Here is a 24835-nt window from a genome sequence, read left to right as displayed (position 1 = left end):
AGGTCAATAGAGACAATGGAGACAATAGAGAAATTGAGGTTATTGATCTAAGAATGGCAAACAAAAGTCGCCCGCAGAGGGAATTCGGGCCCTGCGGGTATGAAAAAGGAAATTGTTCACCATTCAATGCCCATTTGACTATCGGGATGAGGCGGTGAGTCGTAATACTCTGTGATTGGCTACACGTGGGAGGTTGCCCACTATGACATCGCCCAACTTTCTTTGTATAGAAGGCATTCAGGGCATTTTCAATTCTATATTTAGTAAATCAAAGGTTCTGCTCAGTTTTATGACACGAAATTATCTGAAAAAAAAAACTTTGATTTATGAGAAATATGAGCTTGAATTGAAGTAATTCAAGATCAAATTGTGATCAATAACGTTCGATTCAAGAGTGGAGTCCGGAGTAATGGAGCGGGATTTTACGGAGCTCCTTGCTGGAGATCCAGGGTGAAATCACTGGATAATTGAAGATTGAATCAAAGGTCCAAAGACATTTTAGAAATAACTTGAAAAGCATTGAGGTATTTCGACAGCTTTATCTATTGAAATTCCCTTTGATCGGAAGTAAGCATCAATGATCACCTCCGCACAAGTGCGGAGGTGTATTTTAAAAGTTGGTGTATCCATCAGCCCCACTGAAAAACTCTAGCGCGTTTATTTATTTATTTTATATTATTTGATTGGTTAAGTCTTTACACCGCCTCGGTAGGATTCCCATAACAGGTCAAGTCTAAAATGAGATAATCAGACCCTTACCACGCGTTACCATACCTTACCAGACCCTGTATCGGCTAGTTGACCGAGAGATAGCTGTCCCCTCACCCCGCTCCTATTAGCCGCACACTTGAGGACATTCTCTCGTGTCCATTGTGCCATATTTTTTTTATATTTCTTTCGAACTTCACGGAGGTTAAAGAGTCCATTATGACCAATAACATTGTAGTTCTGGGGTAAGGTTTTTCCAAGCCCTTTATCTAGCTCTACGGAAAGTCGACTAACGATGTAACAGCGCTGGTGTATCTGGTTTGACCACCGCATATCTGCTGTCGCAAGACCCCGACAACAAGATCACTGTGCTGGCAAAACATATGCCTGGTGACTATGATATCGAATATGCGTCCCCATGGGCCGGTGCCAACTATATGCCGTATGATCCACTGAAAACCAGCTCCTTGATAAAGTTCTGATTAAGTGGATCTTCTACAGGGTAGGAAAGGAGGGAAGTGCTCATGAGAAATACGAGCGCGAGACCTGGCCAGCATTGAAAGAAATTACGGATAAATACCCCGAGGCTGGTATTCATTTCCGAGGTATGATGTCTCTCAACAGAACCTGATTAGCACCCACCCTCTAACAAAATGTAGGCACCTTGATCTACAACCGAAAGAAGGATCAGGAATCAGACACCGGGAAGTGGTTCTCGGAATTGACTCAGCCAAACCCGTGGTTCAAAGATGTCGTGCCTGATGTATGTTTCAACCCTCGGATGGTGACACAGAAGGCTGACCTGATGATTCTAGTTCAAAAACGTTCCCTCCGATCAATTGCCTTCCGGAATGGACAATGGGCAGGAGTTCACATCCGTCTGCATCAACACTGCCGTCTACCTGCCGTGGTTGGTCGGTCAGTGCATCAAGAACGGCGCGGTCTTCAAGCGAGCTGTGTTTAAGCATATCGCCGACGCGGCCAACGCCCACCACACAGGACAGAAAGCAGATGTGGTGATCAACTGCACCGGTCTATCATCTAAGACCCTTGGCGGTGTTCTCGATGACAAGATGTACCCCGCGCGTGGCCAGATCGTCGTGGTCCGCAACGACCCCGGTCCCATGATGTCGACATCTGGCACTGACGACGGAGAAGCTGAGGCGTTGTACATTATGACCCGTGCTGCAGGTAAGATCTTATATGCCCCTTTTACTATTAGGTCGTTGGCTTATTGCTTCTAGGTGGTGGCACAATCCTCGGTGGCTCTTATCAAAAGCACAACTGGGATCCATTGCCAGATATGAACCTTGCGAATCGCATCATGAAGCGTTGCATCGACGTCTGCCCCAGTTTGGTTAAGAAGGGACAGGGAATCGAGGGATTGGATATCATCCGCCATGGTGTCGGCCTGCGACCTCTGAGAGAGGGTGGTACTCGCATTGAAAAGGACAAGGTTGACGGTGTAGCGGTCGTGCACAACTACGGCCATGGAGGATTTGGCTATCAGGCCTCCTTCGGCTGTGCATATGCCGCTGTGTCTTTGGTCAAGGAGGTCCTGCAGAACAAATCTCGCGCTAAGCTGTGAGGAATTGCGTTTTGCAGATCAATGTTTATATAGAAGTAGCATTTTCAAACATTTAGCCTTAGAATTGCAAAGTCGGGTCTGTCTATAGATGCAATTATGACGTCATTTTAGGATTTCTTGCTCAGGTGAGCACTTAGCGTGAGACTGAGCAGGAGAATCATTCAACTCCATCCATAATCGTTTCCTCAATTGCTCCATGATGCCAGCACATATGTCCAAAGAAGCAGCCCTGAAGATCGACAAAGTCCTGAATGAGTTCGGTAGATCTCCTCTACATGGCACAGTACTTGCCGACTCGCTAAATGCCAGTCCTGAGATACTGTTGGCGATGCTCCTGGATGCCCTGATCAAAGCAAAGCCAATCTCTCACGAGTTGACGAAGAAAACTATCAAAAAACTAATTGAAGCCGACTACCATAACATCGACGTACTTTCCGACACTACGTGGGAAGATCGAACAATGGTCTTGCAAGCAGGGGGGTACAACCGGTATCGAGAGCAGGGTGCTACCAATCTCGGTGAGCTTGCGGAGCTGGTTGTTGAGAAATACGGTACGCCATCTGTTATGTCTGTCTTGGATTGACAATGCTTGGAATACTGCATGTAGAGCGGACGCTGACATATCATGCGTACAGATGGGGATCTAAATAATCTCCTCAAGCAGGCAAACGGTAAAATCGACAAAGCTGGACTATTGCTGAAGGAGATCAAGGGAATGGGTGACCTGGCGGTGGAGGTATTTTTCAACAGTGCTCAGAGCGTATGGCCGAGCATTGCTCCTTCTGTCGATTCACGGAGCTTGAAGACTGCAGCAGAGATCGGGATTGGAACCGATTTAGATGAAATATACAATGCACTAGATAGAGACCCCATGCGCATGAGTTGGTTCGCTAATGGTCTCTCAGAGGTCCGACTGGAGAAAAGGCAAAGGGAAATTGAGGAAGTTTGAAGCTGCTTTCCAGGTCCATCAATGTATATTATAAAATGACAGAATTATGGGGCTTCTTCCCACATGTAGTATGCCAACCGGATCTAGAAGATCTCTCGTCCCTTAATCCATTTCTCAGGAGCTCGCAGTGAAAAGTTAATTACTATTAGTTTGCAATTCGATGTCCCTAAAACATCGATACTGCCTCAACTAGGTAGCCCACACAATAAACATACTATGTATATCAAATCATATATCACCGTGAGACGGGTTTACGGTCTTGGAGCCAGATGGACCACCTATTCAAAGTCAGCCACTATGTTCAGCAGACATTGAATAAACACACAGCCACATACCACTGGAATTATGGCCGATGCAGTTAGGAACCCGAGCATAACCGTACATCCAGTCCACCCCGAAGTTTCAAACGCGAGCTCTGACAGCAATGGGCCGAGCACAGTTCCGGCGCCAAATGTTGCATCAAGGAGCATATAAGCCTCAGCGACTGCACTCTTATCGCCATAGACGTCAGGTTGTTCCTGTTGAAGGACATTTACTATGTGAGGTATCTCCGTAACCAGTGGCGTCAACGATGTATTGAGCCCTACCCCTGTTTATTGTGAGCAAATCCGTGCGTAGATTTCATGTTCATGGAGCTTATGTCGGAGCATACCAACAAGAAACAATAGTACACATGCCACGACCTTGTTTGTAGTATCCTCATCTTGTATCAAAGCTAGGAGAGCGACTGCTACAGCTCCCAACGTAAACCCAAGAGTGGAGATCAATCGGACGCCGTATTTATCTGAGATAATTCCAACAAATGGAGCTATAAATGATGGAATGGTTATGTTTAAAAACATGGCTCCGGTAGCACCGGAAAACCAATGAAAGGTCCGTTTGATAAAGATCGGGAGGACGGCATCCATGGCGCTTACTAAAATAGTATTGATGAGGCATCCATATAACGCAGCAAGTATGCGACGGTTTCGAAGAAAGCCTCCGACAATAGTCCACCAAGTAGGATCTTTTGAAACCACGGATGAGGTCCCGTTGTGGTGTGAAAGGAGCGGTGTTGTGATGGGTAGATCGTCATCTTCAAGCGTCGATAATCGCCGTTTTCCATTTGCAATGGCCCTTCTTGTCGAGTTTCCATTTGGAAGGAAAGAAGACCTTGTATAGCCATCATTTACTCTGAACTTTTCAGCAGTCTTCCTGTCGATCATGAGTAGAATGAGGATCAGGTTAATGAGGACTACGCCAAGACCCATGATGAAGACAGGATGAAACCCTGCTTTCTCATATACGATTCCTCCGAGCGTGGGTGATACGAGCACGCCAATGTTCATGCCCGAGAGTCCGAAGCCAATCCAGGGCCCCAGTTCGTGTGACTCGATTGTGTCAACCAACAGCGTTAAGCCGGCAGTATAGACAACGCTCGCAGATAAACCCTGGAAAATCCTTGCCACGATGATCATCCACGGTTTGACTCCAAGCATGAACGAGAGTGTGGCACCGAATGCACAAGAGAGGCCTCCCAGGAATGGTATTTGACGTCTCTTGCATTTTCCAACAATCCATCCTGCCATCGGGGCACCAAGTACCATTGCGAGGCCGAAGACGGCTAAAGAGGTTGATGTCCAGAATGGGACGTCGGCCTCTGGTACCCCGGAGCGATGGGTTAGGGAGAAAGGAAGGACGGACACAATCTAGAAGGAGCGCGTGGGGTCAGTATTGTCATTTGATATATAATGGTAGAAGCACCTACAATCCCGTACAGGAATCCATCAGTAAAGGTGGTCGAGAAGACCGCAAGGCCGATAAGTTGTTTGGATGACCGTATATCGAAGAGCCATGGCTCTTTTAGTATGATATCTTCCATTATTATTTGAGGGTGACGAATCAGGAATCACAGTGAAGGTGGGTGGAACTTCTCCCTCGAGATGCCCTCGTAATTGTGTTTTGAAAGCCAACCCCAAGGAAGACGCGGGCGACGGTGTACGGAGCAGTCAAGAGAGGATTGCGAGCTATGTACTTTTGCATCGAGGCTGTATAATTGCAATTAAATGAATTCATTAATTTGCCCACAATGAGCAGGTTGCAATATACGGAGTAAGCAGTGTCGAGCCAGTTATTCCTTGTAGTCAACCCTCGTTCGTAGCGAGATGATACGTGCATATTCTGTGCATGATTTATTGACGATCGACACGATCGATTGGGCCGATTGTACTGCGCTAGGTCAGATTCTCCACCACGATCACAAGTTGCATTAGCTGAATGATTGGCTGGAGGCTGGACATACAGAACATTTTCATGGTCCTCTAAAGTGGATTTGTAAAGCTTCAAGGTTCCATAGAACTTGTCGCATATAACAACATCGTTTCATTAAGCACAGTAGTCAACAAATCATATCTGATCAGGTATGTTCATGTAGTTAATATGGGGTTCGGGCCCCTTTACTGTATTGCCCTTTACTGTATTGCTGGATCACTTTGCTTTTTTCAGGCTCGATTTTGCTTTTGTATTGGATCTCTGTACTGCTCTTTTGGGTTCCCTTTATACGAGGTATCTAGATAATATATATGGTTTGATCGCAAGCCATCTATTTCTATTTCGAGCTGCTATATTAGCTTCCCGTTCAAACACATACAACCAATGATACCTGGACCCCAATGAGCAACCAAACAACGCTAATGATCAATTTTGACTTCCAGAACCTGCTATTTCAAGTTTAATATGTTACACATGTAGCAACTGCGATACCCAACATAAGACAACTTTTGCGATATATAAATCACGATTCAGGCTGTCATAGCCAACATTCCATACAAGAAGCCGACTAATCTACACATGAAGGAATTGTGCATATAATTCCTAGCAGGAGCATTGTAGACAAACTAGATATTATCAGTCATGCTTGGTTTAGGCACGAACGCCGAAAGCACACTACATTAGGAGGGCTTGAAGTCAGTTATATATATTGAGTGTTCTAGCAAACCCTGTTTGTGTGTTTGTTATTCCTAAATTTTCACTGTACAAATAAATCGTCCCTTTCAGCAGCCTTCAATGATAGGGCATATACTAGACACAAACATATAGTGATTATCGCTTTTGTAGGTTCTCATCTGTCTTTTCTCCTCCTTTTTGTCTTCCTCTACTTATATGGCTGGCCCTCCCCTGCTTTCTTGAGACTAGTACAATCAATATTCTATCTCAAGCTTTTAGTATGCTAGACATAAACCTTGACATTTAGTATCAAGTCGTACCTATTAAAGGATCAACGGCTAAGTGATGACTTGTAGCCCTACGTCAACGAAACACTATACCCAAAGCAGTATAGCGTCCGCACTGGCCTGTGGCAGATCACGTGAGCTACAAGTGGCCTTGGCAGACCCGCCGCTCGCGACAGTGCAGCTGCTGTCGACACCCTCATTTCCATTTTTCCCCCTGTTCTGTTTCGTTCAAACCCTGGCAAGCTTTTTGATCAAAGGTGTGTTTCTTACTATAACTCATTCCAGATCCTCTGTTTCATCTCAAAGGCGTGTTTCCCTTTGTTGTAGAAGCAACGAAGTGAGGTCCAGCCTGGCGAATTCCGGGGAACCTAACTTCCACCATCATTTGAGCGATTTGGCGAGACCAAGGACCATCGATCTTTGTATTATAAGCTGACCCAGTGCCGCCGAAGACCCAATTTAGTCACTCGAGATCGATTCTTCTTTCGATACTTTGCTGCCTAACGACTCGCCCTGCGCGTTATTGAAGATCACTTTCATCTCATAAACCCTTGAAAGATATCGCAATGGATTTCACCAACATCTTGTATGCCGAGTCTTTCTGGGATTGGTTGTGTCAGTACTAACCATATGCAGCCGTCTTGTCAACATCGCCGTGGGCGTGTTTATGGTGCTCGGTGGCATCAGTAACTTCTTCACCGGCACCTGGAGTTCATTCATCCTGGGCGCATACGTGGTTGTCTTCGGTCTCGGTACGTCCCTTGATGATCCAAACCTATAATGCCAGTAGTCAGCGCTAACATGAATCCTAGTCATCGGTGGACTGGAATTCCTCCCTCACGTCCCCGACTACGCTTACCGTTATGCGTCGTTCCTCTTCTCTTTCCTCGGCCGTGGTGTCTGTAAGTCATCGTTTCGAATCCCCTAGATCATCTAGATCAGAGAGAATTTGATGGCTAACCACTTCCGTTAATAGTCTACATCTTTATCGGCTCCATTCTGCTTCACGATCACGTGCTGCGCATCATTGATGGCTCGCTGATCGCCTTCATCGGACTCGGATACATCGCCCTCGAGTTCATTCCCTCCATTGAGCCACCTTCCAACATGCGCGAATCTGATCAGGGTTGGGGCGCTGAGCAGGTTTAAATTGCTGCCTGCGTAGGCGACGATGATCATTTCCTATCACGTCCCAAACGGGGCGCATCGCGTTAGCAACTGTGATGGATACCGTTTTCTGTTCGGCGGTTTTCTTCAGCATGCGGAATGGAAATATTCGATGAGCGCAACGACCTTGGAATGTTTTGAATTTGGTGAAGGTCATCATAGAGAAGGGTGAAGAGAGCGATGCTGGTCTAAGATTTTTGTTTGATACCAGCATAAAAGGACAGACACCTGTACTATATTTGGACGTGGTGGGCTAGCATTGTCTAGCAGTATTCTCTAATGATTTATTGATTTTTTTTTTTTCTAATTGCAGTATTCGGTGAGAGATCTGATAAATACGGTATGCAGGGACTAAAGGTCAAAAGTACAGCGTGGCCATATCTGGCCATATCGCTTCGGCTTGTTCCATATCCGAGTAACCAATAGGAACGTCCATAGAGTTGATGACAATCTTAGTCATCCTCTATAAACCAATCAAATCCATCAGATATCTGATTTCCTACCATCGCCCCACTCTCACCTCACTATTTTCCACTATTTCCACTATTTTTTCACTTTCCAATCTAATCTTCATCAGGCCATTGGTGGAGTTAAGTGATCTGGGGGACATATAGAATCATGCAGAATCAGAGATTTTGATTTTGAATAAGAAAGCGCAAAAGGAAAAAAATGAGAGTAAACGTGATTAGATGAGATCCTCGGGGGAGATAAAGTGATAGATTGATATGCCCGTCGATCACCCCTTAGATCGATAAACCCCAATCCCTTTCTTTGGCGATAAGCAATTCGGTCTCGCCTCTTTGTCTCATTCTCCTTTTCAACTTTTCAGATTTCCACATATTTCACCTTTATCATCCTCGACATAATCTTTTTCCCTGTCGTTATAACCTCCATCACATCTTGTGTGCCCACTTTACCCAGTGACGCGGAGTGATCACCATCTTGCAGCTCCCTAGCCTCTCAACCAATCCCTGCTTCCCTGGTCGTCCTTTTGCACCGGACCCCCATCCCCGAACGAAACCGCCCTCCACGATCACTTGCTAGTCAGGCCAGAACCTGTGGTGTGCTGTCAATTGTCACAATCATTATCACCTGATTGTTCCAAGCCGTTGGGTCGCCACTGTTCCATACAAGCCGGTCACTATCTTTTGGTGGCGGGTCTAGTTTAACACACTCGACAACTCGATTTCCTGATTCTTGTGTGGCGGCATCCGAATTTACTTCTCTTTCACTGCGATCTCGAGTCATCGTTCGCCCTGCGATTCCCCCGAGCCTGCAGCATCGTGGCTGCAGATCTTCCTGCTGGACTGACTTTCCCATCTTTCTCTAACCATTAGCTTGACCGACATTTGGTTTTTGAGTGATACGGTGCATTCTGCTCTCGACTGTGGTGCGACATCGCCCTCACATCGTAGGATTTTCACTATCCCTTTCGTTTCTATCATTTTCATATCCGATCCTTCCGTTCTAAGGAATTACAACGGCCAAATCCCTGGCCCGAATTACTACTTGTAATGTTAGCGTCGATCCCACAGATGGAAGCGCTTCACTCTCTGCCTCGAAATCCAGACGTTCCAATGCGACAACCGTCAGCGGAAGATTTGGATGCTGCGCAACAGTTGATCTCCTCAGCGCAAGCCGGTCGTGAACATATGGCAGATCACTACCGGGAGGATGGCATGGTGCAAGGATCTGGTCAACCTGGATCAAATCAGTGGATTGGACACAATGAAATCTCGAATGAGAAAACATCCCCCGGCAGCCAAAAAGACACAACTTTCCTGGGGCATTCATGCAGGTGAGTCTCGATTGGGTGGGGTCCACTATTCCTTGGGCTGTTAAAGCTGATCCCATCTCTTTTATTTAGCAATTGCGGCACAAAAAGCACTCCTCTCTGGCGTCGTTCTCCCACGGGAGCGATGATATGCAACGCCTGCGGTCTCTACCTCAAAGCTCGCAACGTCGCTCGCCCCACAAAACGAAATCGGATGCAATCAGAAGGTGTTGAGAAGCCAGCGCCTTCTGCGAACTCCCACTGTGGCGGTTCCTCAGAAGGTGGTGGTTGCAAAGGGTCATGCCCTGGTGGTGGGAGTTGCAATGGCACTGGTGGCGCAGAAGGATGCGATGGATGTCCGGCGTACAATAACCGGATATACAAGTCTGCTCCCCGAGGAGCGGCTGCCACTCAATCTTCATGGGGCCGTCATTCAACGCAAGAGCTCGAGCCTGTGACGCAAGAGGAGCCACCGGTGAAGGCTCCTGCTCCTGCCGATGGACCCAATACTTTGGTTGCTTGTCAGAATTGTGGTACAACCGTGACCCCTCTCTGGCGACGCGACGAACAGGGTCACCCTATCTGCAACGCTTGTGGTAAGTTTGGGTCTCGTATAGCCTTGATGGTCTGATTCCTCTAACAAAACGTAGGATTGTACTATAAGCTCCACGGATGCTATCGCCCCACTAACATGAAAAAATCCATCATCAAACGTCGCAAGCGTGTTGTCCCTGCCCTCCGAGATCAATCTCCTACCGCCGCGACCCTTTCTTCTAATGGCTCATCGGCATCTCCTGAGGCATCACCTGCTGCCCTGGCGCATGGCCACGAAGATCACTATCGATACATGAGCAATGAGCCTGCAGACCACTACCACATGACGCATGGAAAAGCTGAAGATACCCCTCGACCTTTGCCTTTCGCGCCACCGCCGGTTGATTTCACCGGTTACAATGTTTCATCCGTGCCACTTGCACATGGTCACTCCATCTCTCACGGTTTACCCAACGGCCTCCCCAAGCCTTTGGGAGTGGACCGACTGGGGCATTCGCCCGTGTCTCAGTATGGGCGGCGCTCTGCTTCTCCAAATTCCCTTAACCTTCCTAAAAAACGAACATTGGCCGAGACGACGACGGAAGGCTTACCAGCCCCGTCTACATTGGAAGCAGGATCAAATCAACTGCCTCCGATTATGTCTTCCGCCAATCCCACTCCCCCCGGTCGTCTCAGCTCTATCTCGTCCATTTTGAATCAATCAGATGTTCGGAGTGAGCCTCGATCGGATACAAATCTGGGGCGTGTACCTCCTATTCACCACTCTATCTCGCCTTCGCCCCACCCGCCGCAGCCTTTGCCTGCCCTTGCGTCTCTTGGGGACTCAGTTGATCGCCGTGCCCGACTTGAACGCGAAGCTGAGCAGATGCGCGAGATGCTCAGAGCAAAGGAGCGTGAGCTGGCAGAGATGAGACGATAAATTCAACGTCCGCCCAAGCAGTGACGAAAATAATGACCGGATAATGTTTTGCAAATCGGTGTTACTCGTGAGATAAACGGCGCACAAAGATACCACTCACGTTACTGGGATATCTTTTCCCTAGTTGTGTTACTATTTTTTTTTAAAAAAAAAGTGTGTCGAATGAATTGTATTTTATAATGTGAAATCGCTATCCATTTGTGTACTTGAATGTGTTCCTTAGTCCCCGTTGTGTTTTCTCTTGACTTAATGAGGACCGATGTCATAATGACTTCCAACCCAACCTCAATCAACTTAATTGAAAACACATCTAATCGCTCTAAAAATTTCCAATTCATTAAACTATCATTCACAATGTCCAACCCCAAAGCCTTTACACTTACCTTCACAGGTGATGTAATGCTCGGCCGCCTGCTCGACCAGCTAATGCCAGAACATGTCTCCAACGAGCGTGACGAACGCATCGCCACAACCTTCATAAAAGCTCACCCACTCCTCCTGGCAAAAGGAAACTACACACCCTCCTCGCCATGGGGCACAGTCCTCCCCCTCCTCCAATCCTCAACTCTAGCATGCATCAATCTCGAAACCTCCGTAACAACAGCCCCAATCCCATGGCCCAACAAGGTATTTAATTACCGCATGCACCCAGCAAACCTAGCTCCGATTCTACATGCCGGCGGCATCGATTACGCCAGTCTAGCCAACAACCACACCCTCGATTTCGGCACCGAGGGTCTCACAGAGACCGTCAAAACACTGCAAGAAGCGAAAGTCGCGTACGCAGGCGTAGGTGAAACAGCCGCCGACGCACGCAAACCTGCCGTGCTACATTTACCCCGGCTTTCACAGCCGTTAGAAGAAAACCAACAACGCTACACAGTCCACGTATACTCAGCCTCTGATCACCCCCACGTATGGGCCAGCGTGCCGGGATTCAATCTGTTCGATTACACGCGTGATACGCGGTCTCGGTTGCGGGAAATGCTTGTTGACGCCGAAGAGAGCAAGCCTGCGTTGAAGGTGTTTTCGGTTCATTGGGGGCCGAATTATGCGTGGGAGCCGGACGGACGGATTACGTCTCTTGCGCATTTCTTGATCGATGAGTGTGGGGTGGATATTGTTCATGGACACTCGTCGCATCATGTTCAGGGTGTTGAGGTGTACCATGGGAAGCTTGTTATCTACGGCTGTGGGGATTTTGTGGATGATTATGCGCTGAATGAGGAGTATAGGAATGATTTGGGGGCTTTATGGAGAGTTGTTGTCAAGGAGAAGAGTGGTTGGATTGGGTTGGAGAGATTGGAGATCTTTCCTACGCGGGTTGAGAGGTTTAGGGCTGTTTTGTTGGATTATAAAGATCCCGATCATGTGTGGGTGAGGCGGAAGATTAGTGAGCTTACTGAGGAGTTTGGAACGCCTGTGAGGGAGGCGCTTGGGGAGAAGGGGGAGGTTGTTATTGAGTTATCTGGAGGGTAGATTTTGAGGGTAGTGTTGCAAGTGTCTTGAAACACATCATTGGAGATGATATACGGCCAAGAGATGGGGCCACCTTTTATCAAGTTTCTTCTCTAGATCTCCGAACCCGGAGAGATGATTGTGATGCAATCTGTAAGGTAGATCTCAACTAGATAGCCAATTTCAGATCCATTGTATAACGAGAACTGTCATGCATTTGCATATTGAATAGCACTATAACATGAGAATCGTATATTCACTCGGCATTCCGACATAGACCCGAGCTCGGCACCCAATGACGAAGTAGTCTGCCTCCGTCGATCAGCTTCTCAGATATCCCGAGGTACGGAGGAATATGTAAGTGATGCGACGCAGCTGGTGGCGTTCAGCGGAGTCATACTCCGCATCCAGTGATACCCTATAGGGTAAATGCAAATTCCGCTCACTGGGGCATTCCATGGCTCTTTTGTGTGGAGGCTATCCACTTCATTATTGAACTGCGGCGATCATGTTGTTTCACAACTCAGCGCCCGCAACAACACTAGGTGTTTTGAAGGCTGACTTTGGCAGTGACCTCCAATGGCAAAGAAGTTACAGTAGAGTGAGATAACGAGCAATGCTTCAGCACCTAGTGCAGAGTACTATGGTAGGAGGGTTGAATTAGGCAGGTCTGGAGATCAAAGTAAAGGAGCAATAAGGGGGACATACACTAACCCAATTGGGAAGTGATGTGAGCGACTTGTCGATCCCACCACGTTCTTCCCTTCCCTTTCCTCCTTTCCACTGAGGTCCTCTGCTTAGTGTCCTTGAATTGTTTGACATATATGTTCGGTGCCACTATCTCAACAATGCACATCCACTCTATACCCATGCATTTCGTCAATAAACGGACAAGATCCTCATGGTCCCCAGGTTATCTAGCATACATACATTATCAATATTATAAGCATGATGGCACCACGCCAATTCCACCCCTGCATTAATTCTTTTCGAGGAAAGGGCATTTACAACACACAGCCACTGAAAGCATCACATACAACATACTTCCCAAGTGGGTCCTATGGATGGACATGGAGGCCCGTTCTCAACTATCATACCCAACGAGGAAACTTGAAAAGACAGCTCAGATTCTCTAAACGAGTCGGCTGCCACATGTCCATCTTTTCCCCATTCAGTCAGCCCCTCGTACAGAAAACATTCAAACATCGCCCCACGGGGATCCATATATGCTGCCAATGGTGGAGACACGGCGACTGAACTCCCGCGCTAAAGGCTTCCGTGGAAGTTTTCTCTGCAGGTGCGGGTCCTCAAGCCACATGGCATATACCGGAGCTATCGATTCGGTGCACCAAGGCTTTCCAGCAACATGGATGTGAGCGTGGGATTAGCGCCTAGTGCAGCGCTATTGAGCAGACTATTCGAAATCTGTGGGGTCTTCCATGACCAAACTGCCGAGATTGGGTCACACCATGCATGAAATAGTTCTCCGCAGTTTGTCCTGACATTGATCGACATTGAGATCATGTTCAAATGAGTTTGTCCCCGCTCCCTTTCTCCGAGAAGGTTTTTCTGTTCTGATATCAGCCTCACTTTCCTCATACTTTCGAACCCAAGTCCAATGCAGTGAGCTGCATCGATTCGAGGCCATTGTGTTACCGCTACACTGGCATCGATTGAAGCATTTTCACATAATATACACGCTCATTTTACGTCCACTCTCGCTACATTCGGTTATTGTCTTCAACGTTCAATATGCACGGTTTAATTCACACATTGCTTCCTCGAGAGGATGATAATGGAGCCTCTCATGGCCGACGGGCATTGGTTGTGACTGCAGTACTGACAGCCATCTCCACTGTCATTGTTGCAATGCGGTTCTATGCGCGACTTGGATTGATGAAAATTACCGGTCGTGAAGATTGGGCTATTCTAATATCATTAGTATGTCCCTCGAAGAGCCCTACCTTGAGCTAAATGATCAGATCGCTAATACAATATCTGCAGATGTTTTCCCTTATTTATCTCGCACTCGTCGCTGCCCGTAAGTCCACGACCGGTGAATAATTCCAGGACCACCCGACTAATAATGATGGTAGAACTACATTATAGCATGGGCGTTCACTCAGAACTTCTTCCCAGTCATATCTTGCAGCAACAACTTAAGGTATGCTTTGTTCTTTGCTTATACTTTGTTTGGTGTAAACTAACTTGACTTTGTAGTTTGTGGGCTGCAATTCCCATGTACAACGCCAGCTTGGCATTCACCAAATTCTCCATTCTTTTCCAATATCTCCGCATCTTTCCCGGCAAACCTTTCCGCCTCGCCTGTTATTTCATGACGGCAGTCGTGGCTACCTACTCATCATGGGCAATTGTGAGCGGCTTCGTGAACTGTGTCCCCGTTGCTAAATTCTGGAACAAGGATTTGCCAGGCAACTGTCTCAACTTTGAGGCTGTCTGGTTCTTCAATGCTTCTATGAACATCACAACCGACATTGCACTACTGATATTGCCCATGCCACTACTTTCAAAGCTACAACTACCCCGCACGCAGAAGATCGCCCTAATCGGAGTCTTTGCCATGGGTATTTTGGTCGTGGTCACCAGTATTCTGCGCTTGTCGAGTTTACGAGAAGTAGCAAAAAGCCCCGACACATCCTGTACGTTATATACATATCCTTTTCCACCCACTGATCCAAAACCTAACCCACAAAACAGACAGCAATGTCGCAGCCGCCTACTGGACTGCCGCAGAATGCAACGTCGCCATTATGTGCTCCTGTCTCCCATTTTTACGACCCATCATCAGCCGCATCTTCCCCAGACTTCTCTCGTCGGGTAGCACCAATCGCTATGGTGCCAACAAAACCACATTGACAAACCTCACCGGAACTCGCACCATGACCCGTCATACGCAGCTGTTCACCCAGGATCATGATAAGGACTATGATACGTATTCGATCAATGTCCTAACTAAGTCTGGTAATCACTCCAACCATAGTTCCCTCGGCGGTATCGAGGTTACCACCGAGATGAGCGTTATGCAGGAGGCGACTCCGACTAGGAGTAATAGTGATCGTAAGCTGGTTATGGATGCTTGATGACCTTTCATTCTTTTTGTATATAAGACCTCACGTATTCCCTGAAGTATCAAACAAACTTTGAGTTAGAACAGTATTCTCTAGGATTTGTGGTAAAGCCAAGGATCATTACAGAGCTCTTTTGCACTCAATCCAAACTTGATATCCTTTAGGGAAGATAAACCTCTTTTTATTGAACTCGTTCGCAAAATGCTTCAGTGGGAACCGGAGTCTACGGAGTAGATGAGATTATAAAGATGATACCCAATAGGTTGTATTGTAGACAGTGAAGTCTAAGGAGAGAAGAAAGGTGCGAGAGACCACAGGTATCCTCCTACAGGGATGGTTGGGTGATTGGAAGCTTTCAACATGTTCATCGTAAACCTCATTCTTAATTCATTATGATTGAATGTTCTTCAACGAAAAGAAAATGGTCCCAATGGTCCCGCACGAACACAGAGTTTAGCCATATGTGCTTTACCACTTTGAGAGGGTCTCTGTTAATGCGGGTTTTGGTGTTGAAATTGTTCTACCGAGAATGAATGACAACTCCATGCTTTGAAACCGCAAGCTCTTTCCGCTAAGCTACGGGGCTGGGGGACTCTGATATGCCTGGTCCTTAACTTCCTTTTAACTTTGCTTTGTTTTCTAGATAAAATAGCTGATTTATAGCATTCTTCATATTTCTTCGAAGATACGCATGCATTCAATTGTTTACTTTGTATGATTACATTGGGATCTGCACATAGAAAAATACAAACACAAAGTACATTAATACTAGTAAAAAGCCAATGGTTTATATCCACTCTTCGTTATGACAGGTCTGCGAGATAATGAGTTTCCCCGAAGAGCCACCCCCCCCCCCAAAGCATATATCTCCGGTATCTCCCTCTGGCTCACACAGAACGCTCTGAGAAGCAAACAGACATTCTGGTGTCCGGGGAGAACGTCGGAAAAGTTTCCATCATGGAACCAATCTCTCAAATAAGATAGGGCAAAACACCGTGACCCTCATTTCTGGCAAGACTTCATCCCATATCCGGTTCGAGGATTGAAAGGCGGGAGTCTGGATGCTTCCCCTGTCTTTCCGTCCTCGTAATCCTTCTTACCCGAAGGGCAAGTATACCCAACAAGGCTTAATATAAGATGTCTGACGAAAGAATGCCAGTGCGGTATAAATATAGAGTGCATGGTGATTCTGCCCCGAAAGATGATGATGCTCCCCAAAGATCAGCGAAAATACTATAGGAAGAGATAGAGGAGATCTCCCCCTTTGGAAAGATTTTCTTCCCAGTATTCTCCTTAGGTTCACACGTTATTCCTGTAGCAAGCAGACATTGTGTCTCCAGGCTGTCGAATGACAATATATAGGATAATCCATTTTCGAGTTGACAAGCCGATGCAAATCATACCTAGCGTGTTCTCACCCGACCATAAAATGATGCAAAGGTCAGGTACGCATCGGTAGTCGTAGAAATACGCACACGCAGGCAGCGTAGGGGGCGGGAAAAGCAGCAAACAGCTCTGGCAGGTATATACCAGGCTGGGGATGCAAAAGGAACTGCCGTAGCCAAGCGTGAGGTTGTAAAATGCTATACGCAAAGTACAGTGCACGCAGGTATCGGTCGCATCGAACGGCGTCGGGCGCAGTGCGGATTCGATTGAGTGCCGGGAGATCACGAAGATACCCAAGAAGGGAAACGTCTGCGCGTTGCTAGTCGCGGCAGACCCGGGCAACGTTGGCTAGGTGGTAGGGACATCAATGCTAAGACCTCGCTGTTAGAAACATAATAGGCTGGTCTCGTGGGGGGGTATTGATTGCTCACCTGGTCCCTATTGAGTCTGCAACGCGGATAGGGTGCTAGTTTCAAGTAATAGCTTGAACAAGGTAAAGGACTCCAATGTAGGTAAGGTGGAGGCTTGATGGCCTTGTTCACCTCCAAACGTTGACAGTGCTAGAAGAGACATTATTGTTAGAAGCGTTTGAACCCAGGAGATTATCTGGGATTTACCCCTATACAATCGTAGATTATATAACAGAACATGGATAACCAGCGATAAAGGTTGTTGAGCATGCTATGAGAGATGATGAAGGCAGGGGGGTGATGAAGAAGGATAGATCTGTATCGGAAAGAATATGAAGAGACTGGGTATTTATACCCATGTAAAACATCAAACGCTGGCAAACGGCAGCGTTGATATCCCAGCAAAAGTCTTTATAAAAGGCCTCTCAACAAGGCAAGAGCTCGAAAGCTCCAGGGAGATCAATGCTATAGTAGAAAAAGGAAGGGGTTCATAACCTGATACACGTACTACGTGTCTAAGAGGAAGTAAGGAAGTGCTCAATAGAATCTAACGATGATGATGATGATATACGTGCTGCTATGAAGCTTTAAATAGCTTCATAAGAACAAAGGGACAAAGACTTGCATAGATTCTCAAAGTAGCCAAGAGAAGCCTGGCAAGCTGCATGTAAGCAAGCAAAGCTTTGATGCAACATGTTAAAACCTGCGTTTGATTAAGCTAGTAATTTGATGAAGCGATGCTTGTAACCGCAAAATCAACTGCAGATATGCCGTGTTGGCGAATATTGTATATCAAGTGATGGAAGCTAATATCCAAAGCTTGAGCCCAGACATCTATAGATAAACCAGTATAGCGATAACCAAATTAAGTAACATGCTCCTTCTCCTCCTCCTTGGGAATCCTAACCCAAATAATCGTGACTAACGCAGCAAGCAACTGCGCCGCAAGAGCAAACCACCAAATAGCATGCAGCCCCTCAAGACCAATTTCCCCATCCGGACCCCGACTAACACGAGTTCCAATAGCATCAGCAACACTAGTCATAATCGCCGACGAAAGATTTTGATTCGTAACCAACAAAGCGCCCGCGCTCCCCTGATATGACCGCTCAACATTACTAGTAATGAAGATCGACGCCGCTGCAAAAGCAAGATCAGGACCGAAAGTTACCAGCGAAATACCCGGGAACGAAAGCGCCCAGTAACTGGTGTTGGCAGTCTGTGGCAGGAAAAACGCCGGACCAAGCGTGAATGCAAGCATAGATACCGCGTAAATATAGTGACCCGGGACGAGGTGCAGAGTGCGGGCGACGATCAACGTCGCCAGGACACCGACCAGTGCATTGGGGATATGATACAACGCAACAGCAATGGGAGTGGCGTGTTGGATACGCAACCAGAACTGAATGGCGTAGAACTGCCAGCAGCCGAAGAAAGACCCGAAACCAAGGAAATATGCGATCATCAGTGGAGTGAAGCCCGGTGTGCGCCAAAGACGGTTAGGGATGAGAGGGCGAACTGCGTTGCGTTCCGCGAAAAAGAGCCCGGCGAACAACAGGGCGCTGACGATGATTAGGACATACGTGTAAGGAGACCACGATGCGACAGGGCCTTGCGTTAATCCGAACAAGAGACACACACAACCGCCAGCAGCGCAGAAACCGCCGATGTAATCGAATTGCTTGATCGACGGTGCCTCTTTACCGGATACATCCGCGATAGGTTTGAGAGGTGGAATGGCGAACCAAGCAGCCGCACACAACAGGATGCAGATAATGGCGTTTGAGCCGAAGATCCACGGGAGGTGTTGGTACAGAGCTCCACCCTGTAGAGCGCCGAGAGAGAACCCGAACGGAGCTGTCGCGGCCATTGCGGAGAATACACGGTTCTTGCGAACACCGGGTGTATAGACACGACCGAGGATGCTCATGCTTCCTGAGACTAGGACGCCGATGGAGAGACCCTGCATGGCGCGCATGACAAAGAACAGGACATAGCGGGATGGGTGGAGGGCGAATGCGCCGATTAGGTTCCATACGGCGAGCCAGGCGAAGGCTCCGACCATTAGGAGCTTTGGGGGCATTAGGTCTGTTAGTGAGCCGGAGATTACTACCGATAGGCCGTTTGCTGTGTTGAATGCGCCGACGACCCAGGGGAGTTCAGTGTTTGTGATGCCGAGGGCTGTTTTGATTTGTTCTTGTGGAGCGAGCATGTCGCCTAGCAAGAAGGAGAAGAGCATTAGGCCTGCTGAGCAGACGAAGATTAGGATGAGCTCTGCTGTGAAGCTTGAGAGCTCGGGTGGGATTCCTTGCTTCGTGCGGATCGGGGATCCCGATTCTTCGTCGCTATCGGGATGAGAATGGGATACTGAGTCTGCGTGTTTTCTGTTTTTCATTTTGCTTGTTGTATCGAGGGCGTAGCTCTCGTTGATTTCTCGCCCGATGTCATTTATGGAAAGGTCTTGGAGGGCGACTTTGTCCACGATCTTGTGGCCCATCAGTGGATCGGGGGTTTGTGCCCCGGTCGCTGGTGTTGAGTATGTCCTTGTGTAGGACATTGAAGACCGGCTGGATACAGGTGCTGAGTCTTCACGACCTTCTGGAGGGGTCAGATCTAGATCCTCAGGCCCGTTGGCGCGGGGGCCACCCGCATATGGTTCAAATGTCATTGTCAAATAAGACACGATAGTTATAGATTGCTATGAGTGTAATTTCGGGAGTTGAAGAAAAGAGAGAAAAAAATCATCTAAAGGCGAAAAACGGCTAAATTGGTGATAAAATGGAGTGGAGTTGAAGTTTCGGTTTATCCACAAAAGATGAACTTTCTACTAAGTACATGTACAAGGCACCTTTGCATATAATCCAATGGTGCCCATCAGGATCCCTTGCAGACAGTTGCGTGTACTCATATAGTGGATCTATATTGTCCTCTTAACAAGTATCTCTACAACCATCGAGATTCCTTCCAGAGGAACAAACCGTACCCGGATTACTTATCCCTACATTGAACTCCAAGTTCTTCTATATAGAAAGATAAAATAGTCAAGAAACATGGCACTCAATTGAAAAGTACTTGAGAGCATTATACACCCCTGAGACTACATACCACTTAGAATGCAGCTAGAGAATGAATTGCGAATCAAATGTACATCAATGTCCTTGATCGTCAATGATTCACATGATAATTTGATGCCCAATCCCATCCGAATTTTTCATCCAATCGGAAGCACGGCATCACGGAATCCGATTTCCGAAGCCGAAGGGATCCAACGGGACCTTGCATCAGGCTAATATTCGGGTATTATCAGATCGCAATTCCTGTATGATGGTCATTGGGATTCCCTTGATACTTGATCTTCAGACCTCAAAACCCATGCCTCAACTTGTGGATGTTCGACTAAGCTTTGTAGATCATGATCACCTTACATGCATACGACGTCATGTCATGCATATGCTCTCCTTGCTGACGTGGGTTTGGACTACGTAGTATGGCTTTTATTTTGGGAATTGCAAAATTGCGGTAAAATGAAAATTGAAATCATGGCGCTCTCATGATGCTAAATTGAATATGCGTTTGTCTTTATATACTTATTTACCGAACACCTTGAAGCGGTCCTCAATAGGAGCGAAGACCTTCTCACCAGGCTCAGAGTTAGGAACACCAAAGACCAGCTGGGCGTCCAACTTCCATGAGGCCGGGATGTTCCAGGTCTTGGCAACCTGCTCATCGATCAGAGGGCTGTAGTGCTGAAGGTTGGCGCCGAAGCCCTCGGACTGAAGGGCAGTCCAGACTGGGTGATAGTTAGTTTTAAAACGCTTTTTTTTTTTTCAAAAGCCGAAGGAGAAAAGCACATACCAAGGTACTGAGACATAGCATTTGACTCCAGGGCGAAGGGGTCGAACTTATCAGCGTAGATCGCGAATTTCTCCTTAATAGGAGCGAGCGACTCATAGTCGACAAAGAAAAGGACCTAGATTAATGAGTAAGCTAAAATTCGTCATTTGCTCGCACAATGGTGTCATATTGGGGAAGGTAAACGAACGGTTCCATAGGCAGCACGGAAAGCATTGAGCTTAGGCTTGGTGGAAGTCTCGAACATATCCTGGGAGACGTGTCCAGCAGCGACCAAGCCCTCCATGATCTTAATGGCGATATCCCACACCTTCTGGTGCTCCTCCTTCAGCAGGAGGACAACACGTGAGGTCTGAGTGTTGAAGGAGCTGGGAACATGGAGAACGGAGTCCTGAACAATACGCTCAATGACATCGTCAGAGACGGGGCTCTCGCCCTTGAGGTCGTAGTATGTGCGACGAGCCTTGACCAACTCCAGAAGAGTGGAGGTAGCCGGGTTCTTGAATTCGGGTTGAGTGGAGCCCATTGTGAAAGTTTTGAACGGGGAATTGATTAATAGCGGAGTGAAGTGGTATAGTGTGATTCCAAGAAGGAGAAATAACAGGTGAATGGGGATAGAGGATTTATACATGTTGATTGCGAATCCATAAAGCGTGCCGAGGGTGGGATTACAAAAATCTTTTTCTATCTATGGCTTTCTCTAGGGGAATAAGTCCCCATACAGCCAATCACCGTGCAACATCAGAACGGAATGGCCCCAGAGGCCGTCTCCATAGTGTATAAGCACGGTGATTTGATGAGAAATAATTTATCAGCTATGGCATTATTATCAATGTGTTACCAATCATTTTATACTAGATATTTATAGTGCGGAATTTATTCCTACAATATAAATAGAAACCCATCCATGGATCAAATGCTTGAATTCGAACTATTTTGTTCCTAAAATCAATGATCCTATCTCACCATAGGTTCCCCTTTTGATGGCTAATATCGAAGTGGAAAATCCCATTTTAGTCAAAATAACCCATCCAATCCCTATTCGAAGGGCATATCGCGCATGACAACTCAAGTTCAAATCCAGAACATAGCGCCGGCAATAACTCCACACAATGCCACAGGAGCAGCGGTCTTGACTGCGTCATTTTTCGTCTCCAACGGGACGGTGACAGTGGCACGAGCAGTCTGATTTTGTCTGCAATCGCATTCACAGTGACACGGAATGGAGCTGGCCAGAACAGTGACAGTCACTGTCGCGCCATGATTATTAGCTGGCGAAGTTCCATTCCCAAAATAAGTTGGGACGCCAGTTGTTATAGCTGTCGAGTTCAGCAACCCAGATGAGGGAGGTGGGGTTGGAAGTACCTGGTTACCAGTTGGAGTCAAAGGCGCAGTAGTCAAGATTGCATCGCCAGTTGAAACATCGGAATTGGCAGAGGCTGTAGTTTCAGTGGCGGTAGGCGCAGGGAAATCTCCAGTATCGGTCACGATCAAGGTTGCTGGGAAAACCCCGAGAGTGGAATCGGCACCCGTGGCTGGAACAAGCACTGTGGCCGAGTCGATAGCACTATTTTCATGCGAGGACTTCGTTTCTGTGCAGGATGCGCGTGTGGGTGCTGGAGACCCCATGAGAGTGCAACCCGAGGTAAAATCGAATTTGTAGCCATTGGCAACCATGTCGTATGCTATATCCACAGTCAACATAATGTCCTGTTTGGGGGCTGCTATCTTGTAACTTACTGCTAGGTCCATAGATAACGGTCAGATCTGGAGTAAATCTGTGGCAAGCCGTTCTGTCCGAGAGACAGTTGATTCCATAGGTTGTTGTCGCGTCTTTCTGCGTTGGTTGTTAGTAATGAATCGCGGGAAATGCTGAGAAGATACGTACAGCGCCAATGGCCTTGGCCCCATAACCCTGGAAGTAATCAGGAGCATCAGTAACCCACGGGATTGTCTATATATTGTCAGTTCCTCTGTATATCATTCTTTGGGGAGGTAAACAAACAATTGTCGCGTCCTGCTGGGCAAACCCGAGAGAAACCCAGCATAGCTGGATCACCAACGCGAGAAGATATCTGAATAGCATTTTGTAAATTGCTAACGATATGCCGAGGCGCGTTTCTTGAAGAGGATAATTATCAAGAGAAGAAATTCTCGACGCGCGAGGTTTTAAACCGAAAAGCCATGTAAATCCAAAACAATGTATAAACAATGGAGCAATGCAAATGGAAGGAACAATGGGCAATAGGAAAATAATTGGAAGGAGCGAACCACATCCTGACGCCTGACCAGTAAGGCGAATATATTTCCCAGTTTGGTATATACAAAATTCCAGGAAAGCGCTCTTAATATTACTTTCGCCCATGCTGCACCGCCCATTCCTGTTTCACTGAAATCCCAGGACATACATTATGCTTCCGATCTATAGCCGGGATTGGCTCTGTTTCAAGAGAAGTTTTGCCCCCGCAACATTGCTTTCTCATGTCTGTGAACTTCACAACTGCGACGCCAACCTCGTGCTTTGGGCCAACTGGCCGCAAACAAAGCTCACTCGAGTCATCCTTGAGCGGCTGAAACTCGCTATCGTCGGTAGACCTCGATCTTTTAGACGCGGATGAAGACCTATCCGACGGGCAAGCTGTCACTTCAGGTGTGTATGTTGAACGCCCAAGGAGAGGGCGCATCATAGGGACCGAAGCGAGGATGACAGCGAGACAGGGTTCTAGACCGCTGAAGATGTTGGCACGGGGAATCGAGTAGGTGATGTCGGCAAAGTTCATTGTCGACAGTATGGAGATGCGCATAATGCTGATGACGCACGTTCTATATTCCAGGTTAGTCAAGATTTTCACACGTTTCTTCCATTGGTTGTGGTGCAAATCTTACACTGCCCCCAAACCGAAGATAGCGATGAATGTCGCTTTCTTATACCTGGCCATTTGCAATTTATACAGAAGCGGCATAGGTGTGACCAACACAACCACATCGGTAACAAGATTTACAACCCCCGTCACCGTGAATGAGGTGACCTGGTCTCCACACGATCCCCCAGGAATTGTCTGGTCCCAGTTAAAGGCAAAAGGCCGACAGATCATACAGCCAGCCAGTATTGTGCCGATAGTCCAAGCTAAGATCACAACAATTGTTGTCGTGGAAATCCGCACGACCCAGGTGACAGGGAAGATGCGAAGATATAGCAACAAGATGGAGATTTTTGTACAGCTGAGACTCAGAACCCAGAGAAATTGCAATGGAATGATCAGTTGGAGGAGTTTGGTGATAGGCTCCATTCCATATACACCAACAATTGCTGGGACATGGTCATAACCGATGCCCGCTTGTATCACACCTGTGATGCTGACGGACTGGAGGCCGACGGCGAATATCTGTAATTATTAGCATGGTTGAGATTATTTGACTTGGGGGCAAATGCTCACTCCGGCAGCAATTATGAAATAGTCACTCAGGATCAATTTTTTGTGCGCAATATGGTGAGATAACAGTCGCAGACATACTGCGATTATAGACAGTATGGAAAAAGCGATAGCCACTCCTAGCACCTGCCTTTGAGCTGGCTTCTCTATAGGAAAAATAACAGCCATCTCCCATGTTCGCAGACAAAATCAATCGAGCAAAATAAATCTGGAGAATCTGGAGAAAGATAAAAACGTAATGCAAGCTAGTCAAGCTAGTAGGGATGTGAGACCTTGAAGGATTTAGGTCCAGGGGCGATTTACCTCTTTCGGAGTAGTTCCGGTATACTTCCTT

At 47.1% G+C, this 24835-nt stretch overlaps 9 protein-coding genes across 9 annotated transcripts; 5 read left to right on the top strand and 4 right to left on the bottom strand.

Moving 5' to 3' along the window:
• Positions 1 to 927: 927 nt before the first annotated feature.
• On the top strand, positions 928 to 3245 carry PGRI_014220 (FAD-dependent oxidoreductase; the record flags this gene model as incomplete). Its single annotated transcript, XM_040789135.1, has 9 exons — positions 928 to 953; positions 1013 to 1150; positions 1210 to 1313; positions 1368 to 1471; positions 1524 to 1899; positions 1953 to 2292; positions 2408 to 2421; positions 2503 to 2847; positions 2932 to 3245. 9 exons carry the CDS (start codon positions 928 to 930, stop codon positions 3243 to 3245), a joined length of 1761 nt encoding a protein of 586 aa, XP_040646088.1.
• Positions 3246 to 3496: 251 nt separating this feature from the next.
• On the bottom strand, positions 3497 to 5106 carry PGRI_014210 (Major facilitator superfamily domain, general substrate transporter; the record flags this gene model as incomplete). Its single annotated transcript, XM_040789134.1, has 4 exons — positions 3497 to 3523; positions 3581 to 3834; positions 3898 to 4933; positions 4993 to 5106. The coding sequence occupies 4 exons, from the start codon at positions 5104 to 5106 to the stop codon at positions 3497 to 3499; spliced, it is 1431 nt and encodes a 476-aa protein (XP_040646087.1).
• A 1917-nt stretch (positions 5107 to 7023) lies between these two features.
• Positions 7024 to 7606, top strand: PGRI_014200 (TVP15 family protein; the record flags this gene model as incomplete). Its single annotated transcript, XM_040789133.1, has 4 exons — positions 7024 to 7043; positions 7094 to 7209; positions 7270 to 7359; positions 7434 to 7606. 4 exons carry the CDS (start codon positions 7024 to 7026, stop codon positions 7604 to 7606), a joined length of 399 nt encoding a protein of 132 aa, XP_040646086.1.
• A 1595-nt stretch (positions 7607 to 9201) lies between these two features.
• On the top strand, positions 9202 to 10872 carry sreA (siderophore transcription factor SreA; the record flags this gene model as incomplete). The annotated part of the gene is made up of 3 exons (XM_040789132.1): positions 9202 to 9422; positions 9492 to 9994; positions 10049 to 10872. The coding sequence occupies 3 exons, from the start codon at positions 9202 to 9204 to the stop codon at positions 10870 to 10872; spliced, it is 1548 nt and encodes a 515-aa protein (XP_040646085.1).
• Positions 10873 to 11226: 354 nt separating this feature from the next.
• On the top strand, positions 11227 to 12351 carry PGRI_014180 (CapA family protein; the record flags this gene model as incomplete). The annotated part of the gene is made up of 1 exon (XM_040789131.1): positions 11227 to 12351. The coding sequence occupies one exon, from the start codon at positions 11227 to 11229 to the stop codon at positions 12349 to 12351; it is 1125 nt and encodes a 374-aa protein (XP_040646084.1).
• Positions 12352 to 14082: 1731 nt separating this feature from the next.
• Positions 14083 to 15431, top strand: PGRI_014170 (PTH11-like integral membrane protein; the record flags this gene model as incomplete). The annotated part of the gene is made up of 5 exons (XM_040789130.1): positions 14083 to 14271; positions 14335 to 14371; positions 14440 to 14494; positions 14551 to 14990; positions 15049 to 15431. The coding sequence occupies 5 exons, from the start codon at positions 14083 to 14085 to the stop codon at positions 15429 to 15431; spliced, it is 1104 nt and encodes a 367-aa protein (XP_040646083.1).
• Positions 15432 to 18080: 2649 nt separating this feature from the next.
• PGRI_014160 (Major facilitator superfamily domain, general substrate transporter) lies at positions 18081 to 19883 on the bottom strand (the record flags this gene model as incomplete). Its single annotated transcript, XM_040789129.1, has 1 exon — positions 18081 to 19883. One exon carries the CDS (start codon positions 19881 to 19883, stop codon positions 18081 to 18083), a length of 1803 nt encoding a protein of 600 aa, XP_040646082.1.
• Positions 19884 to 20802: 919 nt separating this feature from the next.
• On the bottom strand, positions 20803 to 21593 carry PGRI_014150 (nitroreductase family protein; the record flags this gene model as incomplete). The annotated part of the gene is made up of 3 exons (XM_040789128.1): positions 20803 to 21005; positions 21071 to 21185; positions 21258 to 21593. 3 exons carry the CDS (start codon positions 21591 to 21593, stop codon positions 20803 to 20805), a joined length of 654 nt encoding a protein of 217 aa, XP_040646081.1.
• A 548-nt stretch (positions 21594 to 22141) lies between these two features.
• PGRI_014140 (uncharacterized protein) lies at positions 22142 to 24006 on the bottom strand (the record flags this gene model as incomplete). The annotated part of the gene is made up of 5 exons (XM_040789127.1): positions 22142 to 22752; positions 22808 to 22904; positions 22956 to 23021; positions 23476 to 23890; positions 23954 to 24006. 5 exons carry the CDS (start codon positions 24004 to 24006, stop codon positions 22142 to 22144), a joined length of 1242 nt encoding a protein of 413 aa, XP_040646080.1.
• Positions 24007 to 24835: the final 829 nt, after the last annotated feature.

Source organism: Penicillium griseofulvum (assembly GCF_001561935.1).
Source record: "Penicillium griseofulvum strain PG3 chromosome Unknown contig_80, whole genome shotgun sequence".
In the NCBI taxonomy this organism is placed as follows: Eukaryota; Fungi; Ascomycota; class Eurotiomycetes; order Eurotiales; family Aspergillaceae; genus Penicillium; species Penicillium griseofulvum.
This window is presented reverse-complemented; position numbering and strand designations above follow the sequence as displayed.